This window comes from Trachypithecus francoisi, unplaced genomic scaffold, assembly GCF_009764315.1.
Source record: "Trachypithecus francoisi isolate TF-2019V2 unplaced genomic scaffold, Tfra_2.0 Lachesis_group15, whole genome shotgun sequence".
NCBI lineage: Eukaryota > Metazoa > Chordata > Mammalia > Primates > Cercopithecidae > Trachypithecus > Trachypithecus francoisi.
In genome coordinates this window covers 72,483,333-72,506,695 of record NW_022681460.1, presented here as the reverse complement: position 1 = coordinate 72,506,695, position 23,363 = coordinate 72,483,333, and the positions used below count along the sequence as shown (strand labels likewise).

Here is a 23,363-nt window from a genome sequence, read left to right as displayed (position 1 = left end):
TTTTCTTTTGTTGCCTGTGATTTTGATGTCATATCCAGAAATTAATCACCAAATCTACATCATGAAGCTTGCCCATGCTTTCTTCTTTTAATTTTAGCTCTTATGTTTAGATTTTTAAAAATTTATTTTGTCTATTTTTGTGTGTAATACAAGTTTCCAACATCATTTTTTGCATATGGATATCCAGTTATCTCAGCACCATTTGTTAAAAAGACTTTTCTTCCCCATTGAATAATCTTGGCACCATTATCAAAAGTCACTCGATCATATGTTTGAGGATTTATTTCTGGGCTCTCTGTTCTATTCCATTGGTCTATATGTCTGTCTTTATGCCAGTACCAAAATGTTTTGATTACTGTAGCATTCTAGTAATTTTGACATCAGGAAGTTTGAGTTCTGCAAAATACACTCAAGACTGTTTTTGCTATTTAAGGTCCTTTGAGATTCCATATGAATTTTAGGATTTTTGTTCTGTTTCTGTAAAAATATTATAATGAAATTTTGTTAGGGATTGAATTGAATATATAGAATGTTTTGGGTAGTATTGTCATCTTAATAATATTAAGTTTTCCAATCCATGAACATAGGATGTCTTTCTATTGTTTACATTTTCTTTAATTTCTTTTAGCAAAATATTGTAGTTTTCAATGGACAAGTCTTTCACCTCATTGGTTAAATTTATTTCTAAGTATTTTATTCATTTTGACATTATTATAAATGGAATTTTTAACTTTCTTTTCAGATTGTTCATTTTTAGTGTATGAAAATGTAACGGATCATTGTATGTTGACTTTGTATCCTGTAACTTGTGGTGAATTCATTTATAATATTATTTATGATAGTGTTTTTGTGGGATCTATAGGATTTTCTACAATAAGATTATGTCACCTGAAACAGAGATAATTTTGCTTCTCCCTTCCCAATTGATATGTCTTTTATTTCTTTTTTGAACCTAAATCCTCTGGCTAGAACTTTTAGTACTATTTTGAATAGGAGTTGCAAAAGTAGACATCCTTGTCTTGTGTTTTCCATTGAGGATAATATCAGTTATGGGTTATGACTTACTTTTTAAAGCATAAATGATAGAATATAATGGGTATTATAACATGGAAGTGAAATGTATGAAAACAATAGCACAAGGTTGAGTGAGGAAAATGGACATATATTGTAAGGTTCTTACATTATACATGAATAGGTATAGTGTCATTTAAAGGTAGACTATCATGTGGTAAAGATACCTATTGTAAGCTCTAGAGTAACCACTAAAAAATACTGCAATTTAGCTAATAAGACAATTCATGGAGTAGAGATAAAATTGTAAAAAAATTCAATCAAAGGGGGAAACAGGCACAAAGAGCAGGTGGGATAAAGACAAATAACAAGATGATAGACTTAAACGTAACCGTATGCATAATTGCATATTAATGGCCCACACACTCCGGATAAAAGACAGAAATTGTCAAATGGAATAGTAAAGCAAGGCCCAACTATAAGTTTTCCATAAGAAAAATACATTGATATAAAGACACAAGTAAGTTAAGAGCATGGGAAAAGATATACATGCAGACAATAATCATAAAGCTGGAATGAGTGTATTAATATAGCACAAAGTTAACTGTGGGGCAAGTATTAACAGATGGATTCAAAAGATAAATACGTCAAGAAGACCTTTCAGTTTTAAATATTTATATGCCTAGTAACAGCTTCTAAGAATGTGAAACAAAAACTGACAAAACTGGAAGGAGATGTAGACAGATTCACAATTATATTTGGAGATTTTATCACTCCTCTCTTAGTAACTGATAGAATACACAGCAGGAAAATCAGTAAAGATATAGAAGAGTTGAGCAACAGTAACCAATTTGACCTAATTGACATTTATACTTATCCTATGACACATAGCCATAGCAGAAGACATAGTGTTTTCAAGTATACATAGAACAGTCACCCAAGAGAGACCATATACAGGACCACAAAATAGGTCTCAAATTTAGAATTGACATCATACATAATATATTCCTGGATCAGAATGGAATTAAATTAGAAATGTATGACAAAATATATCTTGACTATTTGGAAATCAACAAGTCATTCCTAAACCTGTGGATCTAAGAAGAAATCACAAGATAAATTAGAATATATTTTTAACTGAATGATAATGAAAACATCTAACTTTGTGGGATGCAGCTTAATTAATTCTTAGAAGGAATTTTATAGCTTTAAATGTTTGTAATAGAAAAGAGAAAAGGTTTACTTCAATTATCTTAAACTTTCTCTTTAAAAGATTAGGAAAAGAACAAATGAGACCTAAATTAAGTCAAAAGAAGAAAATGACATAATTCATTAAATTAACAAAATATTTTTAAAAGCATATGATCATCTCAATAGAGAAAAAGCCTTCCACAAAGTGTAATTCCTTACACATTAAAAACAATACAAAAAAAAAAAAAATTCTCAGCAAGATAGAATTATAAAGGAACTTCCTTCATGAAGGTCATTCTTGAGAAATCTACAGCTAACATCACACTTAATAGTGAAAAACTGAACACTTTCTCACTGAGATCAGGAAAAAAACAAGGTTGTTCATTCTGACCACTTCTATTCAACACTGTACTATTGATAATGCTCAGTGTAATAAGGCAAAAAAAAATCAATTAAAATATTATATTTATATGTAAAAAGCAGGTAAATTGGGGAAGAAGATGTAAAACTATCTTTAGTCACAGACAACATAATCATGAATGAGTATATATAGAAAAGTCTAGGGAACTACAAAAAAGCTACTGGAATTAAAGTGAATTCAACAATGTTTCAGGATATAAGGTATACACAGGTGAGTTGTAGTTCTATATACTAGGCATAAACAATTAAACAATGAAATTTAAGGCTGGGCGTGGCAACTCATACCTGTAATTCCAGCACTTTGGGAGGCCGAGGCAGGTGGATCACAAGGTCAGGAGTTTGAGACCAGCCTGGCCAAGATGGCGAAACTCCATCTCTATTAAAAAAAAATACAAAAATTAGCCAGGTGCAGTGGCGGGTGCCTGTAATCCCAGCTACTCCGGAGGCTGAGGCAGGAGAATCACTTGAACTGGGAGGCAGAGGTTGCAGTGAGCTGAGATCGTACCACTGCACTCTAGCCTGGGCGATAGAGCAAGACTCCATCTCAAAAAAAAAAAAAAGAAAGAAAAGAAAGAAATGTAATAAATGTATAATAACATAAAAAATAGTAAATATTTAGGGATATATTTAATGAAATATATGAAGAATCTATAAAATGAAAATCTCATAGCATTCCTTCAAGAAATTAAAGAGGACCAGACTAAATGGTGAGATTTACCATTTTTCTGGTTTGGAAGACTCAAGATTGTGTTATGATGTCGGTTCTACCCAAATTAACCTATGGATTAAATGCAATTCTAATAGAAATACTTAGAAGTTATTTTTGCTGAGTAGAACTAGCTGGCCAGGTGTGGTGGCTCATGCCTGTAATCCTAACACTTTGGGAGGCCGAGGCAGGTGGATCACTTGAGGTCAAGAGTTCGAGACCAGCTTGTTCAACACAGGGAAACCCTGCCTCTACTAAAAATACAAAAAATTAGCTGGATGTGGTGGCGGGCATCTGTAATCCCTGCTACTCGGGAGGCTGAGGCAGGAGAATCCAGGAGGCAGAGGTTGCAGTGAGCAGAGATGGTGCCACTGCACTCCAGTCTGGGTGACAAGAGCGAAACTCAGTCTCAAAAAAAAAAAAAAGAAAGAAAAGAAAAGAAAGAAATTGACTAGCTGATTCAAAAATCTTACGGAAATGGAAGGATCTGGAAGGATCTGGAATACACAAAATAGTTTTTTAAAAAGCATAAAATTAGAGTATTTACATTACCTGATGTCAAGACTTATTGTAACAGTGATCATGACAACTTGGTGTTGGTGTATCAATTTAACAGAAAATAGAATCTAGATACAGATACCCCCTTATCTGTAGGTAATCGATTTTCTTAAAAGATGCCAAGGTAATTCACTGGGGGAAAGGCTAGTCTTATCAACAGATGATGGTGGAACAACGGATATCCATATGGAAAAATGAACCTTGATTCTTATACCATTGTCTTAATCTGTTTGTGTTGCTGTAAAGAAATACCCGAGGCTGGGTAATTTATAAAGAAAGGGGGTTTATTTGGCTTACAGTTCTGCGGATTGTACAAGAAGCATGACACTGGCATCTGCTTCTCTTGAGGATCTCAGGAGTCTCCAATCATGATGGAAGGTGAAGGGGAGCAGGCGTCACATGTCAAGAGAGAATGCAAGAAGGAGGGGAAGGAGGTGGGAAGGAGGAGTGACAGGCTCTTCTTCTTCTTCTTTTTTTTTTTTTTTTTTGAGAGGGAGTCTCACTCTGTCACCCAGGCTGGAGTGCAGTGGCATGATCTCAGCTCACTGCAACCTCCACCTCTCAGGCTCAAGCCATCCTCCCACCTCAGCCTCCCTAGTAGCTGGGACCACAGATGCATGCCACCGTGCCTGGCAAATTTTTTTGTATTCTTGGTAGATGTGGGGTTTCTCCATGTTGCCCAGGCTGGTCTTGAATTCCTGGGCTCAAGCAATCCGCCTGCCTCGGGCTCACAAAGTGTTGGGATTACAGGTTTGAGCCACTGCACCCAGCCCAGGCTCTTCTTAACAATAAGTTGTGATGGGAGGTAATAGAGCAAGAACTCACTCCATACCAAAAGGACAGCGCCAAGCTTGTTCATAAGAGATCCACCCCCATGATCCAAACAGCTCCCACTAGGCCTGCCTCCAACATTAAAGATCAAATTTCAACATGAGATTTGAAGGGGACACATATCTAAACTGTATCAACCATATATAAAAGGTCATTCAAAAAGGATCATTGACCCAATACAATTGTTACAACAAATGGCCAACAAAGATTTCCCAGGCAGAACACAAAATCCACTAATAATTTTTTTAAAAAAAAGGAAATTAGCAAATTAGGCCTTACCAAAATTAAAAATTTCAGTTTGAGACTTAAGAAAATGAATCTGGTCTGAAGAAATGATCAATAAAGAAAACAACAACAAAAAAAATGGAAAGGCAAGTTACAGACAGGGAGACAAATAGTCATAATATGCATATCTGACATAACAGGAGCATATAAAGAACTCAATAATGAGACAACCAATAATGGGACAACCCAATCAGAAAAGGTCAAGAGATGTATTTAAACAGACACATCACAAAATAATAGCCAATAAGCACATGAAAAGATACTGAACATCATTTTCGTTAGGAAAATGAAAATTAAAAACCATAAGATACCACTATACATCCACTTCAATGGCTAAAATTAAAGACTGACAATACAATGCCTGTAATCCCAGCACTTTGGGAGGACGAGGTGGGTGGATCTCTTGAGGCCGGGAGTTCGAGACCCGCCCAGCCAACATGGCAAAACCCTGTCTCTACTAAAAATACAAAAAATTTAGCCGGGCATGGTGGCTCACTCCTGTAATCCCAGCTACTTGGGAGGCTAAGGCATGATAATCATTTGAACCTGGAGGCAGAGGTTGCAGTGAGCAGAGATTGTGCTAATGCACTCCAGCCTGGGTGACAGAGCAAGACTCTGTCTCAAAAAAGAAAGAAGAAAAAGACTGACGCTGTAAGTGTTTGCTGTGATGTGGACCAACTGGAAGTCTCGTATGCTGCTGATAGAAGTATAAAATAGTACAACCACTTTGCACTGGTATGTTCTTAATAAGTTAAACATACACTTAGCCTATACTGCAATTCCATTTCTTGATATTTATACAAAAAATGAAACGTGTCCATAAAAAATATTTACATGAATGTTTATTCATTTAGCATAAGCAAGCTTTATTCATATAGCATAAACTGGAAACAACTAAAAATATCTGTCAACAATTGAATAGGTAAACAGATTGTGGAATATTTACAAAATAGACTAGTATTCAACAATAAGAAGGAAATACATGCAGTAACATAGACGTTCTATTATATGAAATTATAGGTCAGGGAAATCTTATGAATAGTAACAGGAAATGGATAATTGGTTGCCTGAGACTGGGTTTTGCAAAATATTGACTGAGAGGGGGCATGAGGGAACTTTCTGGGGTGATGAAAATGTTCTATATTTTAATTAGGGTGGTTAAAATGGATACATTTGTCAAAACTCATTGAACTGTACATGTAAAATAGGTGCATTTACTTGTGTGTAAATTATTCCTCAAAAAGACTATTTAAGAAAGTGCAAAAACGAAAAGCCACAGTGTAGTCATACTATAAAATCATCTGAAAAATAAGTCATCTGAACTTCTATACCAGAAAATAATCCTCATATTTGCTTCCCTTTTATTGAGTGCTAATGAAAATATGTCTTGAAATAATGTGTTGTCTTAAGATATTCAGTAGAAAGATCTGTGCTGTGATTTTAGTAATAATGTAAGTACTTTGGTAACAAGTTTCATATAACAAAAAACATCTTTTATAAGAAACATATTCATGTTAAGATCAGAAGCTACAGGGTTGATGGCTACCTTATGGTTCTTTAATTGAGTAAGTGAAACCATGTCAGATGTCCTGCTGTGTGAATTTCTCTCATATTTTAGATCCAACTTGGATCTAACTTGGATCTAAAATGTAGGGATTATTGTTTCTCCAAAAAAAATTCCTTTTGTAAGGCCTCATCAAATGTTCAATTTATTTTTCTTTTCTTTATATTTCTATGCTAACATATCATTTTATAATGAACTTATTTCTTGTGCCCTTAACATAATTTTATGCAACAAACCAAATGATTATATACACTCCCAACATTTTCACCACAATTGGATGATTTTGTTTGTGCAGGGATTTTATATTAGCCCAGAATTCTCAGGCTTAAGTACTAGAGAATTTATTTGCTGTTGTTGTTGTTCTTTCTTTTTTTTTTTTTTGAGACAGAGTTTCGCTCTGGTTGCCCAGGCTGGAGTGTAATGGTAGGATCTCAGCTCACTGCAAACTCCACCTCCCAGGTTCAAGCAGTTCTCCTGTCTCAGCCTCCTGAGTAGCTGGGATTACAGGCACCCATCACCACGCCCAGCTAATTTCTGTATTTTTAGTAGAGATGAGATTTCATCATATTGGTCAGGCTGATCTTGAACACCTGACCTCAGGTGATCCACCCATCTCGGCCCTCCGAAGTGCGGGGATTATAGGCATGAGCCACTGTGCCCAGCCAGTTTGAGAGAATTTATATACGTATAACTAGAATTATATATAACATGCCCTAATATGCATGAATGTGCCAGTAATTTCCCTTTTTTTCTCAGCATGATTCCCTATTTTCATGATTCAGTTTTTGAGACATGCCTATATTCTGCTTTTTAGTGACTTAGCTAAGCCTGTCAATGATTTAAATTTCTCGGATACTGTGACAGTTTATGGGGACAGTGATATAGAATATTTATAATTGTTATTTTTCTGTAAGACCTGGGACATTCAGTTACCATTTTATATAGCTACATAGACATGGATATACAGCACAATGTTGGCATTTTAACATAATGCTTGGTTTTCCACTTTTCTGTGAGATCTGGCCACCATATTCCTCATAAGAATTCATTTGTACTCTGACTTTTAAAATCATTACCTATTGAAATAAATAGGACGTGGTGATTTTCTGAAAACATTATTGATAGAGGAAGAGAGGTGACTCCGATTGAAATGAGAGTAGAACAAGTAACTCGGTCATGCTGGGTTCAGATTATTGTTGCAGAAAACACAACAATTCTCAAAGTATGTGAAGTTCAACATAAATAGAATCAGCAACCTTGAATGCTCAGCCACGGGACCCTCTCCTGCCTGCTCTCTGCCCCTCTGGTGGGGACTTATGTTCCTTCTGTAGGTTCCCAGAGGCCCTAGTGCCTCCTCTTCTACAGTTTATCCCACCAAGGAGTAATTGTCTGTTTGCCTAGTCATCTCTGAGATTTTCATTGGCAGAGAAATAGACTTCAACTGCTGTCTCCATGGTGATATGTAGTACCAAACACACAGAAGGGTGGCAGTGAGTGAATGAGCAAGTGGGATTGAGGAATCTACTCAGTATTGCCATGATCATTGTCTTTGCCTAATGTGAGTAGGGTTTATGGTTGCGGCATTTCTTATGTAAGACTTTGATTTCCAGCTGGCAAAATTGAAGAAATAACCACCAAGCTGAGAGCCATGTTCTAGATGGTTCTTCTAAACCATTGTAAATGAATTCTGAATGATAATGGCACTTTCTATTGTACTTTTTTCCTAGGCAGTTTCACTTCTATTTGGTAGTTGGAAACATAACCTTGCTGAACCTGTTTCCTTATAGCAATAGCTAGCATTTATAAAACATTTAGTATATTCCACCCTGCCCACTGTGCCAAGCCTTTATGTGGATTATCATAGTTAACTTTCACAACAACCCGATGAAACAGGTGATATGTAGGTGCTGGGAAAATGGAAGCTTAAGGAGGTTGGGTAACTTGCCCGAGTTCACACAGATATCAAGTAAAGAACTCAGGCAAGCTCTAGCACTGGGCTTTTTATCATTTCCCAATACTGTCCTGTTCTGTCTTTTTCAAAGCATTTATCTCCGTGTGAAATTTTTATTTATTTGTTTCTGTACTAGAATGCTTACTCTTTGATTTCAGAGACATTGCATCCCCAGGCGTAAGACAGCACCTGGCACCAAGTAGATGCTCAATCAGTATTAAATTAATGATGAGGTACTGCCTTCTGGATGGAGTAAGAAATAAAGGATAAGGTTACCAGATAATTTGTAAGTGCTTAACAATTGTTACATTTTATGAATATACATTTTAGGAAATGATTTGTTCAAATAGAAAACTCCCCAAACTGCTTTAAAAGGTGGCTTACAAAAAATTCTTAATATCTCTTCATGAAATATCCATCCACACATGTAGGAATTTTGACTATACACTAACACAAGTTCTACACTGAGTTTGAGGTTGATGCAGTTTCACAACCTTCTTGGGGTGCGGGGCGGGGGATTGTTTTATGTTGCTGATTTCTAGTGTGTTATCCCTTTAAGGTGCCTAAAACAAAACAAAGCAAACATCAATCCCTGCTTGATTTAGAGGGGTAGGTGCCAACCTAGTTTTGCTATGAGCAGCTCCACGTTCTAAGAAGATCTTGGCTCTTTCCCAATTCTCATTTCTCTCACTCGCCAATTATGTCTGGTAATTGCAAATGAAAGAAGAATTTAGACAAAAAGATATTATACAGAACCACAGAGAACCTGAGGCCGACAGGAGCTGCCTGGGCCATTGCATCTCTGGAAGCTAAAGCTGTTTTTGGTGAACTTTCCTATCATCCCTCCTTTTCTCCCTTTTCTATTTTTTGAGTCCTCACCTTTTATCCTATTACTATCTCCTTCCTGAATATAGCCTGCTCACTTAGTAGTTAAGTGAAAAAAAAAAATCTAGCCACTGCAAAAGCAGTATGTCTTTCTGCCAGTGACACAGTCCCATTGACTTCCGTTCACATCTCCCAAACCCACATTTTGAAACATCCCATCTCCCTCTGTAACTCCATAACTTCTGTAAGACCCACCCAGCACTACAACCTAGGTTTTGAATATTCTATGCCCTTCTGTGCCATCAATATTAACATTCTGTGATTCTAGAACTACTTTCTTTACACAGGATTTACTAAATAATTCATTTCATTGAGAAGTTCTTAAGTATAATCTTCTTTGTTTTTCTGGAAAAGTACATCACTTAAACATTTCAAGGGCACATACTTGAAATGAATGCACAGGCTGTGACATTTTTCCCTGCCATGTCCTTTAGTTGAGCCCTGCATGTCTCCTCCTTTGGAATAGTCTCAAACCAGAGTTTGGGACCTTGTTCTTTCATGTTGGAGCAGAGTTCATATCATTGCTTATATATATATTTATTTATTTACTTATTTGAAATAGTGTCTTGTTTTGTTGCCCAGGCTGCAGTGCTGTGGCATGATCACAGCTGACTGCAGCGTTGACCTTCTGGGCTCAAGCTATCCTCTCGAGTGGCTGGAACCACAGGCACACACTACCACACCTGGCTAATTTTTTGTAGGGACAGGGTTTTGCCATGTTGCCCAGGCTGGTCTCAAACTCCTGGGCTCAAACAATCCACTCACCTCACCCTCACAAAGTGCTGGGATTACTGGCATGAGCCATCGTATCCTTACTTCACTTAATGTAGTTCACTCTATAATTCTGTAGTTGTTTTTGAAATGTTAATTGCCATTTGTTATCTTTACATTCAGATTATATTCAATGCCCATATTGTATGAGGAGGTTTAATGAAGCCGCAGCCAAGCGACATATTAATTTCTGCAAGGATCAGTCTTCTTGCCGAGTCTTTAATCCAGCTCAGCCAGCAGCCAAATTGACATCCAGAGCTCAGGTAACTATCTCTCCCCCGGTGTTGGCTCTTGTGCCCTTGCATGCCTGGGGTGAGCAGGTAGAATTCCCTAGAGAACCTCAATTACCCATCCTAAGAAGTGTAAGGGTGAAGAGAACTGATCACCATTGCTCATCCCTATGGGAGCTGACTTCTTTTGAAGGAGAATGTTTTCCAGCTAACGGCACCTTTGGGTGTTGTAGAAAAAAACATTTCTAAAGTATTTGAAGCCTTTGGGTGAAGACTTGAATATATAGTGTTTCTATAGTATTATGGCAAAACTCTTTATCAAACAGTAGGTATCAACCTTAACCATCCAGAAAAGAATCGTGAATCTAAAGTGAAACTGCCTGAGTGGGACAGGCTGTCCCAAGGCAACTTCCCCACAGGTCATGTGTTTTGCTCTGTAGAGGAGGGGTCTTCACCTTTTATTTAAAGTCACAGAATCAGCAAGTTAAAGGGATATGTGAAAGAATGGAAGCAGCTGTTATAATTAGGTGCAAATCAGTAAAATAACAACCTGAAGTGGAAGACAGTAGATTTATAAACCACAGAACTGGAGCCAGCAAACAGCACCATACACATCAAAGGTCTCAGGTACATACCTACAATATAGCATGAAAACTATTCATTTCATAGACATGCTTAGATGCCATGAAAAGTTGGTTTGAATACTTTAAGTGTATACTGACTGTTTGTTTATTTTTGAGACAGGTCTCACTCTGTTGCCCAGGCTGGAGTGCAATGCTATAATCATGGCTCATTGCAGCTTTGACCTCCCAGGCGCAGGTGCTTCTCCCACCTCAGCCTCCTGAGTAGCTGAAACTACAGGTGCATGGCACCACGTCCAGCTAATTTTTTGTATTTTTAGTAGAGATGGGGTCTCACTGTGTTGCTCAGGCTGGTCTCAAACTCCTGGGCCCAAGCGATCTGCCCCCTTCAGCCTCCCAAACTGCTAGGACTGCAGGTGTGAGCCATCGTGCCTCACCCCTGCAGCCGGTTTAGAAAGCTTCTGGTTAAATCTGATATCTAATGGGGTGGGACCCTTTCCAACAAAAGCGGATCCCACAGACTGTGGATCCTGAGCTCTATTCCCATAAGCATTAGAGAGTTATTGACTATCACACATGTGCCAGAAACTGTGCTAGCTACTGGTTGATCAAGAATTTGTCATTGAAAGATGGAGGAGGACTTGGAGCTGGTACAGTTAGCATATATAGGAGAGCTATGGAAGAAGTCACTGCAATTCCTGGAAGTCTTCAAAGGCAAGCAAACGTTTTGCCCTTAAATATCAAAATGGGTTCACCAGCCTAGAGTTGGGGTTGGGAAGCGCTTTATGCACAAAACATCCAGCTTGTGGCCTGAGGCACCCATCTGGGGGGCTAAAGCATACAGTACCTATGAAAGAGGTACAGGATGCTGGATGTGGTGGCTCACACCTGTAATCCCAGCACTTTGGGAGGCTGATGTGGGCAGATCACCTGAGGTAGGGAGTTCGAGACCAGCCTGACCAACATGGAGAAACCCTGTCTCTACTAAAAATATAAAATTAGCCGTGCGTGGTGGCACATGCCTGTAGTCCCAGCTACTTGTGAGGCTGAGGCAGGAGAATCACTTGAACCTGGGAGACGGAGGTTGTGGTGAGCCGAGATCACGCCATTACACTCCAGCCTGGGCAACAAGAGCGAAACTCTGTCTCAAAAAAATAGAAAGAAAGAAAGAAAAGAAAGAAAAAGAAGGGAGGGAGGGAGGAAGGAAGGAAGGAAGGAAGGAAGGAAGGAAGGAAGGACGGACGGACAGACAGGGACAGGCAAGATAGGCAGCCAGATCTAGAAAGGCTTTAACTCAAGTCCTTTAACTCAAGGAAGAAAAGAGGAATTGATTGAAGAGACATCCTAAAATCCAGGACAGCCAGACCTGAGGTCCCGGAAGCAGGAACTGGAAAGTCCTCAGGAAGTCAGGCAGTCTTCCTTTGCACTTTGCCATCCTGTCTCTTCCTCCTGCTATTCACTGCCTTCTGTTCTCTCTGAAGATGGGGTTTCTTGGCCTTTCTGTCCAGTTGGCCTCATGTGTCATCCTGCAGGCGGTGTGGGTTGGGTGAACAGTGGAGGCTGGAGTGACATGGAACTGGCTTTTAAGGAAGGTCACTTTTGCAACTACTGTTCCACATGGATTAATGAGAGACCAAGTAGGACCCACCACAACAGGGAAAAAATGAGGGCCTAGAATAGGAAGATTAATAGGGTGTGTGGGAGGGAGAATCTAAGAAATAATTGGTGAGACTGAGAAAATGATTAGACATAGGATAAAAGAGGGGATCAGGGTTGACAATAAGGTTTTCAGCTCCAGAGCCTGGACAGATAGGAAGACAATCTCTGTAGATAATAGAACACAGGAAGGAGGACATATTTGTGTTGAGGGGCAGTGGTTATGATAAATACAGTTTTATAGATTCAGTTTTGTTTTTGTTTTTGGTTTTGCGATGGAGTCTCACTCTGTCACCCAGGCTGGAGTGCAGTGGCGCAATCTCGGCTCACTGCAACCTCTGCCTCCCCGGTTCAAGTGATTCTCCTGCCTCAGCCTCCCAAGTAGCTGGGATTACAGTCACCCACCACCACTCCCAGCTAATTTTTGTATTTTTAGAAGAGACGGTGTTTCACCATGTTGGCCAGGCTGGTCATGAACTCCTGACCTCAAGTGATCTACCTGCCTCAGCCTCCCAAAGTGCTGGGATGACAGGCATGAGCCACCACACCTGGCCTAGATTCAGTCTTGACATCTGAGATAGCATGGGAAGAAGTGCAATGTAGAAAAAGCCAGGATTCTATATTCAGTTGTCAGGGTTTGAATTTTTTTTTTTTTTTTTTTTTTTTTTTTTTTGAGATGGAGTCTCACTCTGTTGCCCAGGTTGGAATGCAGGGGTGCAATCTCGGCTCACTGGAACTTCTGCCTCCCGGGTTCAAGCAATTCTTGTGTCCCAGCCTTCCAAGTAGCTGGGATTACAGGCGCCAACCACCATGCCTGGCTAATTTTTGTATTTTTAGTAGAGACGAGGTTTCCCCATGTTGGTCAGGCTGGTCTCGAACTCCTGACCTCAGGTGATTCGCCTGCCTTGGTCTCCCAAAGTGCTGGGATTACAGGCATGAGCCCCCGTGCCCAGCCAGGGTTTGAATTTTAATTCTATAATTTACGTAAACTTGGCCGAGTTACTTAAATTCTTTGAGATTCACTTTAATCTGTCAAATGGGGTTAATCATGTGTGCCTTGCTGAGTTGTTGGGGGACTTATAGATAAGTGAAGGACCCAGTTCAGTGTCTTGCACATAGGGGCTCCTCCTTTCCTCTCTCTACATTACCCCACCCTCCCCTTCTCCAGTAGCCTTTTTCTAGTTGATACAATTGGCACCACACCTTTGGAGGAATATGACTACTTTGGGCTTGATTGCAGCCTAATTATGGAAAAGTTTCTATGTATAAGTCTACCTACATTCTGTAAAGCAGTAAAGGATGAGTTACATTTCTGCAAATGGTTCCTCTTACCAGTCTCCACAGTTAGTCGGCTTTAGTGGGGCCAAAGAGAGCACAGGAAAGCAGCAAACGGAAGTGTTTTTATTCCTGAAGAAGGCCAGCTGGCTGTCAGTGTAACTAGTGACTTGGCCCCATTCCTCTCCTTGTTTTCCAGAGCTGAGTGGTGATTGGGAACACAGAAGAAAACTTGCTTGCTTTGTGAATTCCTTCACTCACTGTAGAGTATATCTGAACAGCCGTATTTGTTTCCCTTGTGCCAGCTTCACCACTTTGGGGCCTTGTCTAATAGCGAGGCTTACTCAAAAATGGAACAGGAAAGGAGGGGTTCTTTCAGTTTTGAAGGGCTGTTAACAACACAGCCGAAATATGTTTCTATTTTAAACATAATCAGCTTTTAAAATGTGTCATACCCTTAACCAAAAGACACCAATATGGGCCTCTAAAAATAGCTTTATTTGTGTGAATGGGGATGAGCTGTGTGTTATAGTCTCTCAGCCATTCTTACCCAAGTGAGAATTCTCACTTGGGGTAACAGGTTATCTTTATACTGCAGTTTCCATGGAACTGGAGGTGGGATCAGTGACAAGGTGAAAGGAGCATGTGAGAAACCTTTTGGTCCTTATTTTGTTTTAATATAACTATTCTGCTGCTGCTGCTCTGCAGGGAGGGGGATGGTATAGGGATGTTGTAATTTCATGCTTAAAACATTTGCTGCCTGCCAATCTGTTTTTCTTCTCTGTTCATGTTAAAAAAAAAAAAACAAAAAACAAAAAACAACTGTCTTCAACTGTAATGAAAAAGTAAAATGTTCTTTAACCTTTATTGACATTGAGTGATTTCTTATGTCTCCATACAACTAATTTTATAGGATAAATATACCACTAACAACCCCAAGGGCTTCATTATGGAAGGGAAGCTTCAAAACCCAGATATGGCTTTGAGCACCAGCTGGGAGGACAAGAACCAGGCTAACTGAAGTGCAGGGTGTGTGTCTGTCCCCTTCTCCTAGATTCAGGGAGTCCCTGCAGATGATGCCAGTCTGCTGCTGGTGAAGTGGGAACAACTGTACCTCCTATGTGGTACCTGAGGTTACAGAAGGTGTTCTCTTTGTCTCTCTTTCTTTCTCTCTCTATAGGGTAGGGCTCAGATGGGTCCAAAAAAAGAACCAACTGTTACTAGTGCCGTGGGAGCTTTGCTGCAGAACAGGGCCCAGGTGGCCACAAATGAAGTCCCAACCAATTCTGGTGAGTCAGAGAGTGCATTTCAGCTCTCAAATGATGGGGGTCAGAGGAGATCACTGTTGGGTTTGGGATTCACCAGTAGTCTGCAAAGGCTGTAAGACATTCACTGTTGCTTCTGGATGCAAAGATATTTGGGTTAGAGGTTAAAGCTTATTTGCCAAAAGGGAGTATTTCTTAATTTATCAGGATTACACAATTTTCACAATGTAGAAGTCAAATTCCATTACTGCAATGGGAGGCTAGAACCGTTGTTCTCCGGTCTAGTAAAATTGAAGAGATTGAAAACAAGAGAAGACCATGTGTCTTATGTTTGTGTTGAAAATAAAGGGAAAGTTTCTTCTCTAGAAATAAATACAGATCCTCCTTAATGTATGATGGGGCTATGTCCTGATAAGCCCATTGTAAATAGAAATATTGTAAGAAAAAATGCATTTAACACCCCAATTTACTCATGTAAAGTTGAAAAATCTTATGTCGAACTATCATAAGTCAAGAATTTCTGTACAGTCATCCCTCGGTATCCACAGGGAATTGGTCCCAGGGCCCTAGTGGATACCAAAACCTGAGATGTTCAAGTCCCTGATATAAAATGGTGTAGAATTTGTATATAACCTAGGCACATCCTCCTGTATACACTAAATCATCTCCAGATTACTTATAATACCTAAGGCAATATAAATACTATGTAAGTAGTTGTTATGCTATATTAAAATTGTTGTATTATTTTTTACTATTGGTACAGTTGTGTTTTATTTATTTATTTATTTATTTTTAAATGTTCTCCATCTGTAGTTGTTAAATCTGCAGATGTGGAACCCATGGGAACAGAGGCTGACTGTAATTTCTTCAAAGTAGCAGCAAGGCAGAACCATAGGAGCCATCCTAATGGGGATGAGGTGGTATCTCATTTTAGTTTTAATTTGCATATCTCTAATGATTTGTGAGGTTAAGCCTCTTTTCAAGTGCTTATTGATCATTTGTATATATTGGTTGAAAAAATGTCTGTTCAAGTCCTTTGCCCATTTTTTGAATTGTTTTTGTTGTTTTGGTTTTTGTTAACTTAATCCCCAGTTTAATTAGTTGTTTTGTTGTTGACTTTTAGGAATTCTTTATGTATTCTGGATATTAACCCCTTATCAGCCATATGGTTTATAAATATTCTTTTATTTCCTATTCCATGGGTTGCCTTTTTACTCTGTTGATATTCTTGTGTGTGTGTGTGTGTGTGTGTGTGTGTGTGTGTGTGTTTTGTTTGTTTGATTTTGAGACAGGGTCACTGTTGCCCAGGCTGGAGAACAGTGGCACAATCATAGCTCAGTGCAACTTCAACCTCCCAGGCTCAAGTGATCCTCCCACCTCAGCCTCCCAAGTACCCAGGACTACAGGCATGTGCCACCATGCCCAGATAATTTTTAAATTTTTCATAGAGATGAGTTCTCACTATGTTGATATTCTCTTGATTCATAAATTTTTAAAATTTTCGTGAAGTCCAATTTGTCTATTTTTCTTTGGTTGCCTCTGGTGACCAAGAAATCCAAGAAATTGGATTAATCTTTGCCTAATCCAGGGTCAGAGAGGTTTACTCCTATGTTTTTGTCTAAGCTAAGGCTAGCTTTAGATCTTACATTTTAGGTCTTTGATACATTTTGAGTTAATTTTTAATATATGGTGTTAGGTAATGGTTCAGCTTCATTCTTTCGAATGTGGATGTCCAATTTCCCCATTCAACCAATGGTCTTGCACCCTTGTCAAAAATCATTTGACTATGTATACAAGGGTTTATTTCTGGTCTCTGTTCTGTTTCATTGGTTTATATGTCTGTCTTTATGCCAGTATTACATTTCCTTGATTACTATAGCTTTTAATAAGTTGTGACATAAGGAACTATGAGTCCTCCAAGATACAGCCAAGATTGCTTTGGCTATTTGGGATCCCTTGAGATTCCATGTGAATTTTAGGTTGGGCTTTTTTATTTCTGCAAGAAACATCATTGAGATTTTAACAGTGATTGCACTGAATCTGTAGATTGCTTTGTTTAATATGGACATCTTAACAATAGTAAGTCTTCAAATCCATGAACATCTAATATATTTCTGTTTATGTCCTATTTGTTGGTGTGTTTTTTTTTTTATCATGAAAGGGTGTTGAATTTTCTCAAATGCTTTTTTATGTATCAATTGAGTTGGTGGTGTAATTTTTGTCCTTTATTCTGTAAATGTAGTGTACGTTGATCAATTTTCATGTGTTGAACCATCCCTTTATCCCAGGAACAAATCTCACATGGTCATGGTGTATAATCCTTTTAACATGCTACTGAACTTGATTTGTTAGTATTTTATTGAGGATTTTTGCATTAATGTTCGTAAGGGATGTAGTTTTCTTATAGTGTCTTTGAAGTCAGGATACCCTTGGCCTTATGGAATGAATTAGGAATGTTCCTACTTCTTAATACGTTTGGGAAAAGTTTGAGGTTTGGTATTAGTTCTTCTTTAAATGTTTGGTAGAATTTACCAGTGAAGCTCTCAGGTCTGGAGCATTTTAATGTCATAAGATTTTTTATTATTAATTCTATCTCCTTACTAGTTATAAGTCTACTGAAATATTCTATTCGTTCATGATTTGCTGTAGGTAGGTGTTTTGTTTTTTAGGAATTGATCCATTTCATCTAGATTATCTGATTTTTTGGTATATATTTTTTCATAATACTTTCATGAAATCCTTTTTTATTTCTATAGCATTGGTAGTTATATCTCCACTTTCATTTCTGATTTTAGTAATTTGTGTGTTTTCTCTTTTTTAATTTTAACTTTTTTTTGAGAGAGAGAGAGAGCCTCACTTTGTTGCCAAGGCTGAATTGCAGTGGTGAAATCTTTGCTCACTGCAACCTCCCTCTCCTGGGTTCAGGTGATTCTCCTGTCTCAGCCTCTCCAGTAGCTGGGACCACAGACACACACCACCACACCTGGCCAATTTTTGTATTTTTAATAGAGACAGAGTTTTGCCGTGTTAGCTAGGCTGGTGTTGAAATTCTGGCCTCAAGTGATCTGCCTGCCTTGGCCTTGCAAAGTGCTGGGATTACAGGCATTAGCCACTGTGCCTGGCCCCTCTCTTTTTTTTTAATTAGTCTATCAAGCTAATGGTTTTCTTTTTAAGTTCAGGGGTACATGTGCAGGATGTGCAGGTTTGTTACATAGGTAAACATGTGCTATGGTGATTTGCTGCACAGATCATCCCGTCACCTAGGTATTAAGCCGAGCATCCATGAGCTATTCTTCTTCATGCTCTCCCTCCTTCCCCCGTTCTCCAACAGGCCCCAGTGTGTGCTGTGCCCCAGCGTGTGTCCATGTTTTCTCATCATCCAGCTCCCACTTATAAGTGAGAACATGTGGGATTTGGTTTTCTGTTCCTGCATTAATTTGTGGAAGATAATGGCCTCCAGCTCCATTCATGTCCCAGCAAAGGACACCATCTCATTCCTTTTTATGGCTGCATAATATTCCATGGTGTATATGTACCACATTTTCTTTATCCTGTCTACCATTGATAGACATTTAGGATGATTCCATGTCTTTGCTATTGTGAATAGTGCTACAGTGAAAATACATGTGCATGTATCTTTATAATGGAATGATTTATATTCCTTTGGGTATATATTCAGTAATGGGATTGCTGGGTCAAATGGTATTTCTGCCTCTAGATCTTTGAGGAATCAACACACTGTCTTCCACAATGGTTAAACTAATTTACAGTTCCACCAACAGTGTAAAACTATTCCTTTTTCTCCACAACCTTGCCAGCATCTGTTATTTTTTAACTTTTTAATAATAGCTATTCTGATTGGTGTAAGATGGTATCTCATTGTGGTTTTGATTTGCATTTCTCTAACGTTCAGTGAAGTTGAGCTTTTTTCATATGTTTGTTGGCTGCATGTATGTCTTCTTTTGAGAAGTGCCTGTTCATGTCCTTGGACTACATTTTAATGAATTTGTTTTTATCTTTTAAATTTGTGTAAATTCCTTGTAGATGCTATGTATTAGACCTTTGTCAGATGGATAGATTGCAAACATTTTCTCCCATTCTGTAAATTGTCTGTTCACTCTGATGATAGTTTCTTTCGCTGTGCAGAAGCTCTTTAGTTTAACTAGATCCCATTTGTCAATTTTTGCATTTGTCACAATTGCTTTTGGTGTCTTCATCATGAAATCTTTGCCCATGCCTATGTTCTGAATGGTATTGCCGAGACTTTCTTCTGTGGTTTTTATAGTTTTTGGCTTTACATTTAAATCCTTAATCCATCTTGAGTTGATTTTTGCAGATGGTGTAGGGAAGGGGTCTAGTTTCAATTTGCTGCATATGGCTGGGCTGTTATACCAGCACCATTTATTAAATAAAGAATTCTTTCCCCATTGCTTCTTTTTGTCAGGTTTGTTGAAGATCAGATGGTTTTAGGTGTGCAAACTTATTTCTGGCTTCTCTATTCTGTTCCATTGGTCTCTGAGTCTTTTTGTACTACTGTAATACTGTTTTGGTTACTGTAGCCTTGTAGTGTAGTTTGAAGTTGGGTAGCATGATGGCTTCAGTTTTCTTCCTTTTGCTTAGGATTGTCTTGACTATCTGGGCTCTGTTTTGATTTCATATAAATTTTAAAACAGTTTTTTTTCTAATTCTGTGAAGAATGTCGGTGGTAGTTTAATGGAAATTGCATTGCATCTATAAATTGCTTTAGGCAGTATGTCAATTTTCATGATATTGATTCTTCCTATTCATGAGCATGGTATATTTTTCCATTTGTTTGTGTCATCTCTGATTTCTTTGAGCAGTGGTTTATAGTTCTCTTTGAAGAGATTCTTCACTTCCCTTGTTAGCTGTATTCCTGGGCATTTTATTCTTTCTGTGCCAATTGTGAATGGAGGTTCACTCATGATTTGGCTCTCAGCTTGCCTGTTGTTTGTATATAGGAATGCTAGCAATTTTTGCACATTGATTTTGTATTTTGAGACTTTGCTGAAGTTGCTTACCAAACTGAGAAGCTTTTGACCTGAGAAAATGGGGTTTTCTAGATACAGGATCATGTCATCTGCAAACAAAAATAGTTTGACTTCCTCTCTTCCTATTGGAATCCTCTTTCTTTCTTTTGTCTGATTGCCCTGGACAGAACTTCCAATACTATATTGAACAGGAGTGGTGAGAGAGGGCCTCTTTGTCTTGTGCCAGTTTTCAAGGAGAATGCTTCCAGCTTTTGCCGAATCAGTGTGATATATGCTGTGGGTTTGTCATATAGGGCACTTATTATTTTGAAGTGTGTTCCTTTAATAACATAGTTTATTGAGAGTTTTTTATATAAAGGGATGTTGAGTTTTATTGAAGGTCCTTTCTGCATCTATTGAGATAATCATATCTTTAGATCTGTTTGTGTAATGTGTCACATTTATTGATTCGTGTACATTGAACCAACCTTGCATCCCAGGGATTGTAGTGGATAAGTTTTTTGATATGCTGCTGGATTTGGTTTGCCAGTATTTTGTTGAGGATTTTTGCGTTGGTGTTCATCAAGGATATTGACCTGAAGTTTTTGTTGTTGGTGGTGTATCTCTGACAGGTTTTGGTGGTGGGCTCCTGTAATCCCAGCTACTCAGGAGGCTGAGGCATGAGAGTCACATGAACCTGGGAGGCAGAGGTTGCAGTGAGCTGAGATTGACCCACTGCACTCCAGCCTGGGTGACAGAGTGAGACTCCATCTCAAAAAAGAAATGAGTTAGGGAAGATTCCCTCCTTTTCAAGTTTTTGAAATAGTTTCAGTAGAAATAGTACCAGCTCTTCTTTGTACCTCTAGTGGAATTCATCTGTAAATCTATCTTGTCCTGGGCTTCTTTTTTTTTTTTCCTGACTGGTAGGCTATTTATTTCTGCCTCAATTTCAGAACTTGTTATTGTTCTATTCAGGCATTCTGTTTCTTCCCGGTTCAGTCTTGGGAGGATGTATGTGTCCAGGAATTTTCTTCTAGAATTTCTAGTTTATGTGCATAAGGTTGTTTATAGTATTCTCAGATGGTTGTTTGTATCTCTGTGGGATCAGTGGTGATATCCCCCTTATCATTTCCAATTGTGTTTATTTAAATCTTCTCTCCCTCTTTATTAGTCTAGTTAGCAGTCTATCTATCTTATTAATCTTAAAAAAAAAACAGTTATTGGATTCATTGATTTTTTTGAAGGGTGTTTTTGTGTTTTTACTTTCTTCAGTTTAGCTCTGATCTTGATTATTTCTTGTCTTCTACTAGCTTTGGGTTTGTTTGCTCTTGGTTTTCTAGCTCTTTTAGTAGTTAAGTTGTCAATTTGAGATCTTTCTAGCTTTTTGGTGTGGGCATTTAGTGCTATAAATTTCCCTCTTAACACTGCTTTAGCTGCAACCCAGAGATTCTGGTACATTGTATCTTTGTTCTCATTAGTTTAAAAGAACTTGATTTCTGCCTTAATTTCATTATTTGCTCACAAGTCATTCAGGAGCAGGTTCCATGTAGTGTTCAGTTTCCATGTAGTGGTGTGGTTTTGAATGAATTTCTTAATCTTGAGTTGTTCAGTTTCCATGTGATGTAGTATGGTTTTGAGTGAATTTCTTAACTTTGAGTTCTAATTTGATTGTGCTGTGGTCTGAGAGACTGGTTGTTATGATTTCAGCTCTTTTGCTGTTGCTGAGGAGTGTTTTACTTCTGATTATGTGATCAATTTTAGAGTTTAGTGGCAATGAGAAGAATGTATATTCTGTTGTTTTGGGGTAAAGAGTTCTTTAGATATCTATCAGGTCCAGTTGATCCAGAGCTGAGTTCAAGTCCTGAATATCTTTGTTAATTTTCTGTCTCAATGATCTGTCTAATAGTGTCAGTGCAGTGTTAAAGTCTCCCAGTATCACTGTTTGCAAGTCTAAGTCTCTTTGAAAGCCTCTAAGAACTTGCTTTATGAATCTACATGCTCCTGTATTGGGTGCTCATATATTTAGGATAGTAAGCTCTTCTTGTTGAATTGAACCCTTTATCATTATGTATTGCCCTTCTTTTGTCTTTTTTGATCTTTGTTAGTTTGTTTATTTTTGAGATGGAGTCTCACTCTGTCTCCCAGGCTGGAGTGCAGTGACACAATCTTGGCTCATTGCAGTCTCCACCTCCTGGTTCAAGTGATTCTCCTGCCTCACCTTCCCAAGTAGCTAAGATTACAGGCACCCACCACCATGCCCAGCTGTTTTTTGTAGTTTTTGTGGAGACAAGGTTTAACCATGTTGGCCAGGGTGGTCTTAAACTCCTAATCTCAGGTTATTCGCCTGCCTCGGTCTCCCGAAGTGCTAGGATTACAGGCATGAGCCACTGCGCCCAGCCCTTTGTTGGTTTAAAGCCTATTTTGTCAGAAACTAGGATTGCAACCCCTACTTTTATCAATTTTCCATTTGCTTGGTACATTTTCCTTCATGCCTTTGTTTTGAGCCTATGTATGTCTTTGCAAGTAAGATGGGTCCTTGAAGACAGCATACTGATGGGTCCTGGTTCTTTATCCAGCTTGCTGCTCTATGTCTTTTAATTGGGCCATTTAGTCCATTTAAATTGAAGGTTAGTATTGTTATGTGTGAATTAGATCCTGTCATCATGACGCTAGTTGGTTATTTTGTAGACTTCTTTCTGTGTTTGCTTCATAGTGTCACTGGTCTGTGTATTTCAGTGTGTTTTTGTAATGGCTTGTAACGGTTTTTCCTTTCCATATTTAGTGCTTCCTTCAGGAGCTCTTGCAAAGCAGGTCTGGTAGTAACAAATTCCCTCATCATTTGCTTGTCTGAAAAGGATCTTGTTTCTCCTTTGCTTATGAAACTTAGTTTGGCTGGATATGAAATTCTGGGTTGGAAATTCTGTTCTTTAAGAATGTTGAATTTTGACCCCCAGTCTCTTCTAGCTTCTAGGGCTTCTGCTGAGAGGTCTGCTGTTAGTCTGATGGCTTCCCTTTGTAGGTGACCTGGCCTTTCTCTCTGGCTGCCCTTAACCATTTTTTCTTTCGTTTCAATCTTGGAGAATCTGATTATTATATGTCTTGGGGATGATCTATCTTCTCATGGAGTATTTTAATGGGGTTTGCTCTATTTCCTGAATTTGAATATTGGCCTGTCTTGCTAGGTTGGGGAAGTTC

At 38.5% G+C, this 23,363-nt stretch overlaps 1 protein-coding gene across 6 annotated transcripts in view; it reads left to right on the top strand.

The window, feature by feature from the left end:
- Positions 1-23,363, top strand: part of ZC2HC1B (zinc finger C2HC-type containing 1B) — a 99,727-nt gene that overhangs the window by 22,262 nt on the left and 54,102 nt on the right. For 4 of the 6 annotated variants that reach the window (XR_004442924.1, XM_033235196.1, XM_033235195.1 and 1 more), the window contains exons 5-6: positions 10,297-10,436; positions 15,096-15,204. Coding sequence is in view for 3 of the 6 variants with exons in the window: in XM_033235196.1 (XP_033091087.1) it covers positions 10,297-10,436; positions 15,096-15,204 (249 nt within the window). In the remaining 3 variants the exon portion in view is untranslated. Of the gene's footprint in view, positions 1-10,296; positions 10,437-14,094; positions 14,561-15,095; positions 15,205-23,363 lie in introns of those variants that run through there. The other 2 variants (XR_004442926.1, XR_004442925.1) reach the window with 2 other exon arrangements.